The sequence below is a fragment of the Halyomorpha halys genome, unplaced genomic scaffold, assembly GCF_000696795.3.
Source record: "Halyomorpha halys isolate HHAL.00 unplaced genomic scaffold, Hhal_1.1 Scaffold735.1, whole genome shotgun sequence".
Taxonomy (NCBI): Eukaryota; Metazoa; Arthropoda; class Insecta; order Hemiptera; family Pentatomidae; genus Halyomorpha; species Halyomorpha halys.
In genome coordinates, this window is record NW_027114406.1 from 460470 (window position 1) to 476140 (window position 15671).

General features: G+C 33.3%; 1 protein-coding gene and 1 long non-coding RNA gene across 3 annotated transcripts in view; one reads left to right on the forward strand and one right to left on the reverse strand.

The window, feature by feature from the left end:
• LOC136796815 (uncharacterized) overlaps positions 1-15671 on the forward strand; it is a 470956-nt gene that overhangs the window by 403629 nt on the left and 51656 nt on the right. The window lies entirely within an intron of this gene.
• Positions 12416-14538, reverse strand: LOC106685766 (uncharacterized). The gene is made up of 2 exons (XM_014428671.2): positions 13990-14538; positions 12416-12918 (listed from the first exon to the last, which is right to left on the reverse strand). The coding sequence occupies exons 1-2, from the start codon at positions 14211-14213 to the stop codon at positions 12570-12572; spliced, it is 573 nt and encodes a 190-aa protein (XP_014284157.1). The 5' UTR covers positions 14214-14538; the 3' UTR covers positions 12416-12569.

A 15671-nucleotide genomic window follows, 5' to 3' on the forward strand; every position in this document is an offset into this window, starting at 1 on the left:
ATAAAGATAATATTTTGGAACTTTTTAAATATAAAGATAATATTTTGGAACTTTTTAAATATAAAGATAATATTTTGGAACTTTTTAAATATAAAAATTATATTTTGGAACTTACTCCAATTTTATTTATTTATTTTGTAGTCTCTTTAGTGCTCTGAGATATTTCTATTTTTTATACATTTTAAGTTAGTTATATTTTAAATTATTGTGAAAGTTTTTGGAACTTACTCCAATTTTATTTATTTATTTTGTAGTGTCTTTAGTTCACTGAGATATTTCTATTTTTTATATATTTTAAGTTAGTTATATTTTAAATTATTGTGAAAGTTTTTGGAACTTACTCCAATTTTATTTATTTATTTTGTAGTGTCTTTAGTGCACTGAGATATTTCTATTTTTTATTTTATTTGTTGATTGATTTTTTTTTCGTTACTTACTGACTAGGACAACCCACTACGCAATATACGCTATAGGTAAATAGATAAATAAAAAATATATTATATTAACAAAACAAATTTTTTTTAAAATTTAACAGTACACCCGCAATGAGACAGATGAGAACCAACGGCATCTTCTTCAGGCGTGATTAAAAATTAAATTATTAGATTAGAAGTATGAGGAAACTTCTTATGTCTTATACGAACGGAGCCATCTGTAGCTGAGGGAGTTGAGGCGCAGGTCTTTACAACATCGGAATTGGAGCGGCAACGGTTCTAAATTGGTGGGGAGGATCGACTTTTATATCTTTGGTTGTCCTACGAAATGAAAACTTGACCCCCTAAGATGGTTAGAAAACTGTGGTTCCCTTTAGATACCCCCTCCACTTCTCCCGTATGTCGATAAAAAGGCTATAACGGACGTTATCTGGCTCATTCTTTTTGATACAAAAAAAAAAAATTGACCTATCCGGAACTAATTTAGACCTATACATTACAAATTTGAAACAGAAAAAAGAATCACTTTACGAACTTTAAATATTTTTAGCAAAAAACATTCAAGACAAACACAAAACTACCTGTATGAAGTTGAAGTACTAACCATTTTAAACACTGACCCAGTTCCCTATGTAACCGATCTAGCCCGAACCAGATATCACTCCTTCCATTATAAACTCTCTAACCACTCAAACCCTCTATTTTCTAATCTTGCATCCTCTTCTATTCCTGACAATCCTCTGAGGCGCCAGAAAAGAAGATGGCTACGAGACCAGCTAATGTAAAATGTCATTAGAGTGCTACCAATGGGTAGTTTCTCTACACGCCTGTAACACTCCAATTTAACTTAGATCAGATTTACTAAATGTATTATAATGTACAGTTGTAAATAGCAATAAATAATTATTAAAAAAAAAAAAAGTCTAATTAATTCTCCAAATCATCTATTAAGTTCTTGTCTTTAACACAAGAACTCATATGCCAAATTTTAATAAACAAATTCAGATCGACTAATATGGACATTCTGACACTCACATAAATGACAATGGCTAGATATATTAAGAAATAAAAAAAAGTTATTGTTTAATATACTAATCGATTACCCATCATGTTTATGTGTTTCCTTCAGAGCTTCTTGTATTTCCCCTAGCAAAGATGAGAAGTTCGAATTTCCCGAATGACCGATTCGTCAGCAGTTCCCTGAGATGAAACCAGTCCAGATAATATTCTTCTGAATGCAATACAAACTTCTGAAATTGGCTAGACGTGTCCGTTTTACGAAGCGCCGCTTTTCGATATTCCTCTGAAGTGGAAATGAGCCTTTAGCTCTCTGTTTTGCCATTTCACAGCTGGATGGCGCTACATGTAATATCCATTGTTTTCATTGGGGTGCCCTTTTTATTTTTTATACTTTGTGTGGGTGTATCTTTGTTATTACCTTTGTGAGTTTACCTTTGTCACCTTATCACGTTGGGAAAACACAATCCACTTCCGATCTCTAGTGCAATCTCTCTCTTCCTGTTTACGTACAGATATAATTTAAACATCTAAATTTAAACTTAACATTCAAATAATAATGCAACATTTTATGTATATCGAGGATATAGCGATCGTGGTGGATAATATTATTTTGTACTCCCTGGGGATCAGACATCATCACATGCATGGAAATTAGCTCTGAGATTATTCATTATTTTATTTAATTTAGTATGTTCAATGCTCCTTATTTTGTTATTAATAAAACCATCCATAAAGACCTAAATGTTCCTTATGTAACCGATCTAGCCCGAACCCGATATTATTCCTTCCATAATAAACTCCCTAACCACCCAAACCCACTAGGTTCTAACTTTGGTTTCTCTTCCATTCCTGGCAATCCTCCGAGGCGCCTGAAAAGAAGATGGCCTCGTGACCTTATATTGTAAACTGTTCTTAGAGTTCTACTACTGGGTAGTTTCTCTACATACTGTATCATATCATTATGTCATTATGATCAAATTTACTTGTTGTTTTTTTATACAGTTGTAAATATCAATAAATAAATAAATAAAAAAAACTTAGTATGTGGCTCATCCATTTGGGTATGTTGGTAATTTTAAAGAAGCTTCTTGTAATAATTCATAAACTAAAGATTTTTCTCCACCAACTCTATATACTCGAAGCACAGTGCGACGGGTAAAAAAAAATAATATTAACCTAAAACTTTGTTATACAATACCAAATCAAATTTCTATTTCTCATATATATTTCTGAACGCATGAAACTAGATGACAATTAGTTTTGAAAATATATCAGACGTTATAATATCAATCTTGTAAAACTCGTTGAGAATCAAAGTATACTCTCAACGAATTTTACACATATCAAGCATAAAAGTACACTTATGTTACTAAAGAAAGTTCATAAAACTTTTCTTTCCACTAAAATACTTTCGAAGTTATTTCAAGGTAACGGTCCTAAAAGTAGAAAGATTTTCTTTTTACTCTGGATTCAAACTCGGAGTGCGAACTCATGTTTCACATGGTGTTAATTATACGAAAAATGGTATTGAAGATTCTCTCACCAAGGAAAATTAAAACTTTTTAATTACTTTTTGACTGAACAGATTTTAGTATACCATTTGAACCAGTTCAGTCAAAAATTTAAATATAAAACGCTCTGAGGGAGTATGTATTTCTGAGCCAAGGGTGAGAGGAAAAGCAATATGGTTCATGAAAACTTAAATATTGGGGAATGGTTCTTCGCTTCCAAAGAATTTTTCCAAAAAAAACAAAACACGGTATCAGTCGCATATCTCAAAAACCCTTGGAGACGATGATAAGGCAATAGAATTGGTGTTTCAGTTTTTGAAATCACAAAATTTACTGACAAAAATATAACTTGATCGGAAGGAAAAAAAAAATAAATAAAATTATAAAATAAAATAAATACATAAATAAAATAATCAAATTAAAAAAATAAATAAAATTTAACGAATATTAGCAAAATTAAATAAAATGTAAATGGCGTTGATGACCAATGAAGTTTGCGCCACTAAACAACCAAACAAACAAAACATGGTATCAGGTTGTTAGTAGGCCATTCAAGGGTAGACCGATCATAATGTTGCATTTTTTAAAACTTTAACTGAGTGGTCGCAAATTTAATTTAACTCACGATCAAATTTATAATGCGGATGTATCAGGATTGTTTAGGAAAATGTTCCTTCAAAAAATTTCGCAGCAAAACTGAAAGTATGCTCTTGGTCAATTCATATTTAAAATATTATATTATAATTTAATGTATATAAAAGGTGTTTTAGATAAGAAAAGTGATTTTTGCACTTTTTTTTTCAAATTAACATTCTTATCTACCAAATTAAGTCAATTAAATGATGTGATTCAATTATTCGCAGTTTTCGATTATCCGTGAACTTCCATATCTATTGCTATATATCGAGGTTTTGGCAATTGCCACAAGAACAATATGATAAATGTCGTTAAATAATTTAGCCAACTATGTCCGATACCTGGCCAAGGTGAGAAAACCTTTCAAGGAGCACCTGTGTTTATTTGCGTCCCGAATCAGAGCTTTTAACACATTTTTACCACAGTTTTTGCCGAAGGATCGGAAGCCAATTAAGCAGGTACAAACACTTCCTAGACATGTCAAACTTTTCCACCCCCTCTCGGGCCTAGGGGGAACGAACACCTAGGGGGCGTTCTGTCACCTATGGTCAATGAGGCAGTCTAGGGAAATGAAGGCCGTTCCTCGATTTCTTCTCATCTGCTCGATGGTGAACGCCTGGAGCTTTGCGAGATGGTGATCGCATGAGACACCCCGTTGAAAACCCGTTTGTTCCGGTGGAATGACTGCAATGGTTCATGAGATGGTGGTGGACCAGCCTCTGAAAGATTTTGCTAATGTGTGGGAGGAGGCTGATCGGACTACCGATAATGCTCCGGTAGGTCTCCTTCTTCCTCGGCTTAAGAAGTGGCACCACTATTGCTTGCTTCCAGGCTGTGGGGAAGTACGATAGGCGTAGGCAGGAATTGTAGATGTTCAGGAGTCCTTATATACTAGATACTTTGAGATAGAGCAATATTTAAAAAGCCCCTGAAATCGAAAAAGGCATCAAACCCTCTACACCCCGCCCTCCATGGTAGCCTTACTTATCTGATTTTTCAAACAGACAATTACAGCGAGTAGGTTGGTCGATGAACGACATGTCACAATCTCACAAGAGGAGATCATAACGCTAAAAAAAAGGCTATCCTTCCCCGCCTGACCCACCCCACTAAACCCCGGAAAGCGAAGGCCCTATATCACTTTAGAAATATTAGCTTAAAACGGGAAGGAGAGACTTTGAGATAGAGTAACATTTAAAAAGCCCCTGAAATTGAAAAACGGCATAACGGCGACGCTTCTTTTTGGATCAAGTGGGGAAACAGGCAGAAGCAGGAGAGGAGACAGGAGTAACAAGACGGACTAGAGAATAGCATGAACTTGGAGAAGTCCTATGACGGGCTCTTCAGGAATGGAACTCCCGGGCTGAGATGGCACCCACGGTTATGACAACACGACACCAACGGCGAAGACATCATCACTACATACCTCGGCACACACACCACCCAAATCACCAGCTATAAGTATACATTAGACAATAAGTAATAATGTAATATTCATATTTTATGGCAACCATTTATTTGAATCATTTTAATAACATAATTTATCAATAAATTGTAAATAAATACTTAGTTCCTGTATGTAGTTTATTTACTATTAAATTACACAATACCACTCCTTATTATGTTATATAATTAATGGTAACAAAATTTTATAAATATAAAGGTATTAAATTGATAAACTGGTAAACACACAAAAAGCCTTTGCAAAATAATTCAATTTTAATTAGTTTTGTAGGACTCAATATAAATTAATCAATTAACTTATTTCTGGCATCCCGACTAAATCCCAAGAAAGTACATTTGCACCATCATTAAAAATTCATCTTTGGTCATAAACATTTTCTGAATTGATTCAATAAGGTTTTCATCATTTATGTACAAAGCATAAAAGTAGAGTTTTTTTTTTTTTTTGTAATACTTGAGTAACTCAGTTTGTTAACTGTTGATTTCGTTTTGAGCTATCTTTACATGGCAAATATAAACAAAAACCACCTGAATATTTATTCTCTAGCATTCACCCTGAATACTACGCAGAGATATTCAGAGATATTCCAACTATTGGGAAAACCATCGGACAGGATGTATTGTGCTTTTCATCCTGTGTTATTTGAAATAAAGGCCCCAATCAGAGGGGAGATCTCGTGGTTTCAACAGCTCGTCCCAACAGGTATTGTAATACCAGCTTGATTGATAAGTTAACGCTATCAATATCGCCATCCTGTCCAAGTTTCATATATTTTTTTCTATATTTTATTTTATTCCACATTCTTTTAATTTTTCATTTGTATCGTTTTGGTCAACTTTGTAAAAAATAATTAAATGTTGGACAGAAATCTGATACTTATTAAAACCAATTTGGACCCACCCACAGTGGTATTATGGGTATGCTAAGGCTACAACAATCTTGCCGATGTGGCTAATGGATTGAAAAGAAGTTGGACGAGGGATCTTGTGGTCTAATAAATAAATTTTTATATGTCTTTAAATCCTTTACAATCCCAGATAACCCTCCGAGGAATTTGAAATGAAGATGGCTACGAGACCTTCTAATTTAGAGCAATGATTGAGGTACCACAATTGGTTCCTTGCTAAGATGATCAAATGTTCTGAAATATTTATCACATTACTCATTGTTTTTTTAAATAATTTATTTATTGTTATTTACAACTGAATACAAATATATACAAGTAAATTTGTTGAAGGTGACATAGTTACATGATACAAAGATGTGGAGAGTCTACCCACTGATAGAATTCCAATAATATATCTCGAGGCCATCTTCTTTTCAAACGCCAAGGAGGATTATTAGGTAATGAAGGAGAAGCCAGGTTAGAAACAAGTGGATTTGGGTGGTTGAGAAGTTTGTCATGAAAGGAATGGTATCTGGTTCTGGCCAAATCGGCAACATATGAAACATCAAGGTCCTGATGGATGACTTGATTTGTGACAAAGTAAAGAGCATTAAGGGTTTTACGAAGGATTGGATCCAGGATGAATTTGATGGTTTAGTGGAGCCCCAAAGCTCAACTCCGTATGTCCAAATATGTACAATCGTAAATTTCAATAATAAAAAAAAAGTGTTCTTCTAAAATGGCTTAATTTTTATTAAACTTGGTCTCCTGAAACTTAAAATTCTATTATCGCAAAATGGTCTGTTTGTCTGAAACCCCAACTCAATTTGGATTAATTTTTCGTTTAAAACTCTCCTATTTAACTACGTTTTGCTTCTCCAAACTAAATCAATATTATGATAGTATAGATAATATATATATATTATACACCATCATTTATTAATCAACATTTTGTTTTATTATTTTATGTATTTAGTCATTTAGTTTTTATTCATTTGGTTATCTAAAATTATTCACATGCAATTTTAAAATAAGTTATAATTAAATGTGGCCAATTTTTTTTCGGCCAATATATTGTAATATTAAAATTACCTTATGATTGCTTTAAAGGGACCTAGTCTCAGAATAATAAACTATTTTTCATTTCATTTCAACAATGCAATAGGTTATTTATTTATAATAGTTAATAGAAGTTATAATAATTTTTTTTTTTACCCCTCACATTTTACTTTGAGAATTAGCTTAAATATTTTTCATAATTTAATTTCACGTTTAACTTCAATTAAAATGATCAACTTTAATTTAAAACTTCACGACCACTTGTGAGAACTTGGAGAGCTTGCATGGCTGTTTTGAAAGTTGATAATTGATTCATTAACTACTAATTAAGTCATATTATAGCGGTCCGTGAAGTTAAGTGGATCCTACATCAAAGCAAAAACGTGTCGAGAAGATTCTTTGAGATAATTCAATTTGTTTTTATGTTCCGACGAGCATTTGCCAGTTGATTGGAACCTCGGATTTGTATTCATTATTTCTTAGCAACGGGTTGGTTAAATATATTGTACTTGTTTAATATATTATACACGGAGTGCTATAACCCTATTCTCCTTGTAAGCAAAAAGGATGCTGAGGAGTGGGGATTTGGCCACGCCCCTTGGCAACGTTACGTTGAAGTTAATTGTTGAAGTTATTTTATTTTATTTTTATATGGTTGATTATTATATGGTTGATTATTACATGGTTGATATAACTTATATTATGTATATTTTTTTAACAGTTGATTATGAGGGGGTATAGTCATACAAATGACACCCCTAACTATATACAATGTTCTTATTAACAGAAAAAAAAATAATAACAAAATAAATAGATAAGAATAATGCTTCTTAATAAAAGAGGAAAGTAAAATTAATAACAAAAAATAATGATATTGGTACACTTAAATAAAACAAACAATTGTCCTCTAATAGTAAAAAGAAACAAGATAATTTGAAAAAGGGAAGAGAGAAGAAAAGAGAGAAAAAAAATAATGAATAAATAAAATGAATAATAATAATATGTAAATAGAGGTAGTGTGACTATGAATTAATTTTATATTTATTAAAAATTTATAAAAGAATGTCCTGCAGCAGTCTGGGCTTCAGTCTTCGTGTTGAGGTTGGGTTTCCCAGGTTGTAGGTCACTGCTCCTTTAACTGTTGGCAACTGGGAGTGAAACTTCATGAACCGTTTTTTGATATAATCCTGGATTTCGATATTGATGTAATTATCTATAAAACCGTCCATTTAATCGCAAATGTGAAGAGAATAGAAGCTGTAGCAAATCTTATTTTCAATAATATTCAATATCTATATCGAAAATCCATTCAGACATTCACGAGAAATTCTTGCTTCTTTCTCTATTCTGTTCAAACTTACTTCAGTGTGAATATTGAGGATCCCAAAATATATTTATTGTTCTAAAAAGTAAGGTGTATAAAATATAGAAATATAAAATTGAGCTAATTATTTAAATAATGTTCTCTAGGAACAGTTCCATGAATATTTTCCATATCATTTTATTCATTTTTTCTTTAATTATACAGTACATTGCGTTTTTTTTTTTTTTTTTTTTTTCTCTTATCACCTTAACGGTTTGGGCTAGAAAAAGATTCCTTTTAAACCCTCACCCACCGTAACTATGGGAAATCTAAATGGAGCATCTGATTAACATGGAAATTTTATACTTTAACATAAACTAAATAATTTAAATATATGAAATTTTAATTTTAAAAAATTATTATTTGAGAGGATTAACTTATATTAACTTTCGATTTGACGCTCCTATATAGTTATATATTCATTAACATTTGAAACATATAATGTTTAAATATGGCTTCATATACCAAAATGGGACGAGAGAGAATAATCCTTAATAAACTCAATCTTTGCATATAGCACGTTCCTTGTTTGCTTCCCACGGAAAATTAATTTTAGAACCGAGGGGATTTAAGCTCACGTCTAATACTTTTAATGGGTACAATATTTGTTAAGATATTGTAGTACCGATAATGAACTTTGAGCCCCCTATAACCTGTCATTCACACGTCTCCTTTTCAATCCCCATCGTTTTATTCGAGGGACTTTATCCTTAGTTAAAAGGAATCGAGTAGGCATCACTGACGTCGTATGGTTATTTTAAGTTTGCAATCACACAGAAGCCTGTAGAAGTTGGAAGTAGTTTGATCTCATGATTGCCTTGTTCAAACACTATTAAAACTATCATCAACCTTGATATAGAGATGGTAAAATGAAAACATTTGGATGACAAGACAAATGAACCATCCAAATCCACACAAGAGATAACTAGTAAAGAATAGTCCGGCAGATAGTTAAACGTCCAGCAAGAAACATGAACCTGCCACGTTGAGAAGAGCTGGTTCTAACCCGTCTCCGGATAGGCCATACTTGACTCATAAAACCTGAAAATCTTATCTCATAAAATCTTTAATTGATAAGTCGTCAATGGTTTTTATGTTATTGTCCAACACTAATGCATGATCGCACTGCGCAAGAAAAACCCTGGAAAAAATTAATGAATTAGGATGAGAGGCGGGAGGTGGATGTTTCTCACCTATCATACTCATCCTGTGTTGCACCGTTTCCTTCAAAAATGCCATCTCAATACCATTTTTCTTAAAATCAGTCGGTTTTAATCGATGTGGCATTGAAAATTTGCACTCTGGATGGTTAAAGGTAGTTCATAATTGTTCTGGGGAACCTACGGCAACCGAAACAATTATATCCAACCGAAACACTAAAATCCAACCAGCCAACCTAAAGTAAAGTGTGTCTGGCAATACGGTTGAAGGCATGCTTCATACAATAATCATGGTGAATATGCCATTTATTAAAAATTTATGAGTTTGAATTTAATGTATGAAAAATACATTACTTTCCAGTCCTCTCTGAAGGGATTTAGATAGAGAGATAGTTTCCTCCTCTTCGCTTAATAATACCACAGCAGGTGCATATCCAAGTACGGATATTTCACCACCTTCTATTGAACCCTCTTAATAAATATAATAAGTCGAAATTTTATTTATGTGGTAATGATGAAAATTAAAAAAAGAAATCTGTATAACCCCTTTGAAATTGGGCTAGATGTGACAATTACCAGCCGCTGACAAGTACAATGGTACAATGGCAGTGAGCCTGAGTTCATTGATTAGGTTAGTTGGCTGTACTAATGAACTTAGCAACTCCAATCCAATTTTAACTGTCTCCAAGTTAAATTAAATCGGCTAAAGCTACTTTCTCCAATATTGCCGACTCACGTATGAGTGATTAGTTTTGTCTTCTGTCGCACATTACTGAGCCATCACTTTCAGGTATTAGTTCTCAAGAGCGGTGCCATTGTTATAAATTTTGTTACGGTAAATGCTCATTTCTCTTAATTTAGTAGAGTAAAAATAAAAAAATAAAAAGGAAAGAGAACAATTATTATCAGGATATTATTAGAAGATTTCAAAAAGAAATTCCTCTGTCTCTCAAACAGTTGTGTTGAGGCAAAAGCCTGGTTGTCTTACTAGCGGTCTTCCTCATTGACAAATTCTCAAGATCTTCCACATTCTAATTCTGATACTTACCGGATCATTGAATAGTATTGAATCCAACATTCCGTACAACAGTATTATATATTTTTTTTCCTTGTGTTTTTAATATAGTTGCAAGTACTATTTTCTAGGCATGGAGTTCATTCCCTCTTTGACCATCTTAAAAAATAAAATTAAAACAAATTAAATTTTATTCGATGGCTTATGAAAATTTATTAACGGAGTCGGATTTAGTACAATTAAATAATTCATTTTCCCATAGTTGTTTGTTAGGGCTCTAAGGCGCAAAACCTAACAATCATCAACACACATATTTCTTTTTTTATTTTCACATATATTTAGATTTATCCCTTTGATATTTCATATTCTTTATTATTATCGTTTTATTTATTTGCTTCAGACCAAATTCTCTGAACTATTTAAATTTCAGAGAGCTAACGAGTTTAAAATTTGGTTTAAATCTTGTTTAACAAGTTATTTCTTCTTAAAAATATTAATACCAATTTTATGGTGTTTTGATAACTATTGATACTGTTGGCACTACTGCTAACGTACTATAACCTGTAGTATGGCTGACATTTAGTGTAATATTATGGTACAATGGTGACACTTTGGTTGAGGCCGTTTCTTGATTAGATACGAGATAAGATTAATGTGTCCTATTGTTAATCTAGCGATTGCGACCGTGGTCTATGGTTTAGTTATCTTTTAGATAGTCTTTAATTTGCTTTGCGGACTTATATTTCACATAGCTTACTAACTAACTAAATAATATTTCATTTTTCAACGGAAGACTTACCTCTTGGAGTATCAGAATGCCCGCGCTTTGTCCTAGAAGTATGTGCTTTTCTGGCTGCAACGTCAGCTAGTTCGTTTCTAGCAATGCTATATCCTATCGTAAATTTAAAATCCGATTTACTACCAGAAACGACTATTCTTATTTTAAAAATAATACTCAGGCCACTGCTGATATACGGCTATGAAGTTTGAGAAGCGGCATCCTATACGAAAAAGAAAAAAAATACAACTCTTTCAAAATAAATTATTAAGAATCGCAATGGATGCTCCTTGGTCTGTAATAAATATCCAATTGCATCGGGAATTAAAAATGTAATCAATTGAAGACTACATCAAAAACCGGTTCATAAAATTCCACTCCCAGTTACCGTTAGCTAAAGGAGCAGTGACTTACAACTTGGGAAACCCAACCTCGACCCGAAGGCTACAGCAGGACATTCTGTTATAAATTCTACATTTTCCATTCTGTTATTGACATTACTGCAATTTTTTTTTTTTTGCTTCGTATTTTTCTTAAATTAACTTTTTTTTACCATTAGAAGTCAATTATTTATTTTATTAAATTTATAGATTTCATTGTTTTTGTGGTTAACTTTTCTTTTTCTTTCTTCTCAATTAAGAATTATTATTTTTGTCTATTTTTTTTTTTTTTATAGCATTGTATATAGTTTGGGGCGTCTTTTGCATGATACTATACCCTCCATAATCAATTCTTAAAAAAAAATGTAACTGTTATCAACTAAGTAAGGCCCACTTATTATCGATCTGATATTCAATAAAAATAATATTGGTCCAATAAAGATCTAAAAAGGATCGCCTTTCTTGACCAATAAATTATTTCTTAAATGAGCCTTCAGAATGGTCGGTAACTTACAGCCTTCATGTTATAATAAAAAACTCAAAATTCATGAGAAAAATAAATAGTAAAAAATTTAATTGAAATATTCAGCACGTCGTATCTTTGCTAATAATAGATCGAATCACGTGATTTTTCTTTCGCTTGAAATTTAAACATCCTCTCAAAAACTTCTACAGTTAACCAGAAAAAACAATTGAGATATACGCAGATGTTTACTATTCCTCATATTTATTTATAGTAACAACATTTATTATTTTAAAGTAAATATATTTTATTTAATAATTACCATATGTTTATATATTTCTCTTATTTATCCACTAATTGTAATTGGTATCAAACTCTCTACAGTCCTTTGATTTCAATTTAAGCCTTTACTTCATATTTCCGGGAATGTTTCGACTTCCTCCTCTTACCAAAGACATGGAACTTCTTGCCGACGTGCGGAAGCCTGAGGTGTAGGATCCAGAGGAGTATTCGGCGTATCCTCTTCCTCCTCTTGTTAGGGAAGGATACGCCACATCCAATGCTGTCTCCTCCCGACCAGGCGAGGCTCTCCACCGTCCTCTTCGTTATTAGGACTCCGGGCTCCTCCCGTACCTCGAGACCAAGCAGCAGCATCGGCGTCAGTCCTCCGGCGTTGGACATGAACACTCTTGTCCGAGCTTCTCTTAAGCACACCACAAAAGGCCATGTCGGACCAAATACGGCGAACCTATAACATATTCATTTCAAATAGTATTTATATCTCTGCACTGTTTTTATTGGTTATAGCTTTGAGATATAAATAGGGGTTGGCCTAATTTCATAAAAAATGAAATATAAATTTTAAAAAAGTAATAAAAAAAAATAAAAATAGAAAAATCATAGTGCACAAAAGTATAGAAAAAAAAATACTAACTATAAAAAATCCAATTCATAACAAAATAACCCCTATTCAGAATATTACTTACAAAAACACAATCTATAACTTTGTTTTTTTATAAATGGAAGATGCGGTCAAATAAAAACTCAAATATTTATATTGACCCAACGTTTTGCCCTACGTTGCAGGGCTTCATCAGGGCTAAAAAAGATACAAACACTTAAATGATGTAAACCTTTCCATAGGGAATATAGGGGGCAGCGGTAGCAGCGTGGTAACGCGCCAGTCTACCAATCCGCAAGTTGTCGGATCAAATCCCGGTCCCACCCGTGCTTTTTAGAAGCACAAAATAATGCAAAACTCACCGACAACCTCCCCCCACCGCGGGCATTTGTGAGGCCCGTTAGCCAATGGGTGGCACTCACAAAAATAGGCGTGGGAGTGACGAACTCACCCTGCAAAAAAACCACGTCAAGAAACGCGCGATGTATTTCCTAATACTGGGAATATTATCTCCTAATATTGGTAAACACATCGCGCGAGGACTTAGGCCTCCATGGTCTGTTGTGGCCATAAAATAATAACAATAACTTTATATATATCTTATTTATATTTCACATTTATTATATTTGCTTTATTACCTGTTCTTTACCGTTTTATTTTAGCCCAGATGGAGACCTACGGTGTGGTTCGAAACGTTGACTATTAAATAGTTGAAATGTGGGCAATATTCTGGACAATCTCCCGATATAGGATTCACATATGGTCTATCATCTATTATTTTATCATTTTTTCGATATAATTAGAATTTTGGAATTTTTTTCGATAGTGACAATAATCGATTCTATCGATCACGTTGTCGAACTGATTTCAATCCCATTTGGCTAGATCTTAGAAAGAATACAAAACATTTAAACAAACCTGTCGAAGAGAAGAAGTCCGGCTTCGTAGATATCATCAGGCAGAACAAGCCCCGGAAAGAGAGATTCCACTTCGACTTGGAGTGACGTCAGAGTGCTCGATAGATACCTCGTTATGTTACTGACACTATCGATACTGTCCATCGATAGGACGTACATGGTGATATGCTTTCTTTGAACCGTGTACTCTTGTCGCCCGCCATCCCTTGTCCTCAGAAGTTCCATTACCTCCTTGTGGTCATATAAAGGTTCTCATCGTTCCAATATGAAAAGTTTTTAGGGGACTACCAATCAATTTAACTTTCCACGCCATATTGTCCATTGGTCGTCCGGCCCACTACATCCAAATCCAAATTAGACCCCTCTGGGGTCGCTTCAGTCACGATTGACTAAAATGTTGTAACTGCAAAATAGTCGGGATTATATTCTTTAAAATTGTTTTTATAACCAAATTGAAATGTTGGATACTTCAATACAAAACCGAAATAACATCTGGTTTAAAAAAAATATTTCACAAATGATTCAATCTAAAAATTTACTACACGACATAATAAAGTATCTATTCGTTTATTGCTGCATTTCTTCTAAAATATGCATGTAACTAAACCAGCTGAAGACAAGTTAACAAAATTCACTCTAGCGTTCGAGGTTGAGCTACATATCATTTTAAACTTTGGCTTATTTATCAATAAACAAATATAACGGTTAGATTAAAGAAACAAACCGTAAAATGCCAAAAAATGTGTGAATCTATTGACAGCGCTCCTAGTGCTTTCTTTACGAATTGTTTACGAAGTTAGCTATAAGATTTAATAATATCACTAACTGTGGCAACACTGAGTACCATATAACCTCCCTAATCCAGTTAGTGTAAATATTGTAATAAAACAAGTGATGTATTCTAATAGTCATCATTTTTTTTAAATTTATTTAAGTGTTTCGACCACTCGGGCCATTTACAAATTAGATTACAATTGACATGTTTATACAGTTGAAATTACAAAGTGAGAAATTTACAATCAAATTACCATTACATATTAACATTTACAAATTACACTTCACAAATGTATTACTGTTGTGGGGTCTTCTCTGACCATTTGCTGTACACATGATGAGAATCGGTGTGACTCCAGAGCAACCCAGTAAGAATGTGCCCAACAGTGAGATCGCTTCAGCAGCAGCGACACATCGGTGCATCCTCCCTCCTTCATGAGATGACAGTCGCTGAGTCGAGTATGGCCTATCCGAAGACGGGTTAATACATCTCTGTAGCAGATTCATGTTTCGGCCGGACGTTCCACCGTATGCTGGACCATTCTTAAATTGTTGTCTCTGGTGATGAACCATTCGTCCTGCCATCAATTTTCATTGATTTTCATGTAGATGATCCTACGACTTGGCCTGTAGTTATAGATTTTCCTTCCCGGTATCCCACAATGACCAGGCAGCCATAAAAACAAGACCCTAGTCGATCTTGGTAATACTATTAATCGGTGTGCTGGGGAAAAAAAAAAAAAAAAACGTGTGAACCTGAGGTAAGATTTGATTACATTTTATGGTAGAGCTTGGAATGATGTAGAAACCTATGCTATGTTTGTTGTTATCATTAATTTTCTAGTTATTACCAAGATCATTTTATTTGGCGACGAGGTAAACAGAAAGTGTTTTTTTTTTATTAATTTT

Excerpts from the sequence above, each read along its gene's own strand:
- LOC106685766 (XM_014428671.2), bottom strand. The coding sequence starts at position 14,213 with ATGGAACTTCTGAGGACAAGGGATGGCGGGCGACAAGAGTACACGGTT. Across the intron at positions 12,919-13,989 it reads GGACTTCTTCTCTTCGACAG|GTTCGCCGTATTTGGTCCGA; the intron begins GTTTGTTTAAAT and ends AATATGTTATAG.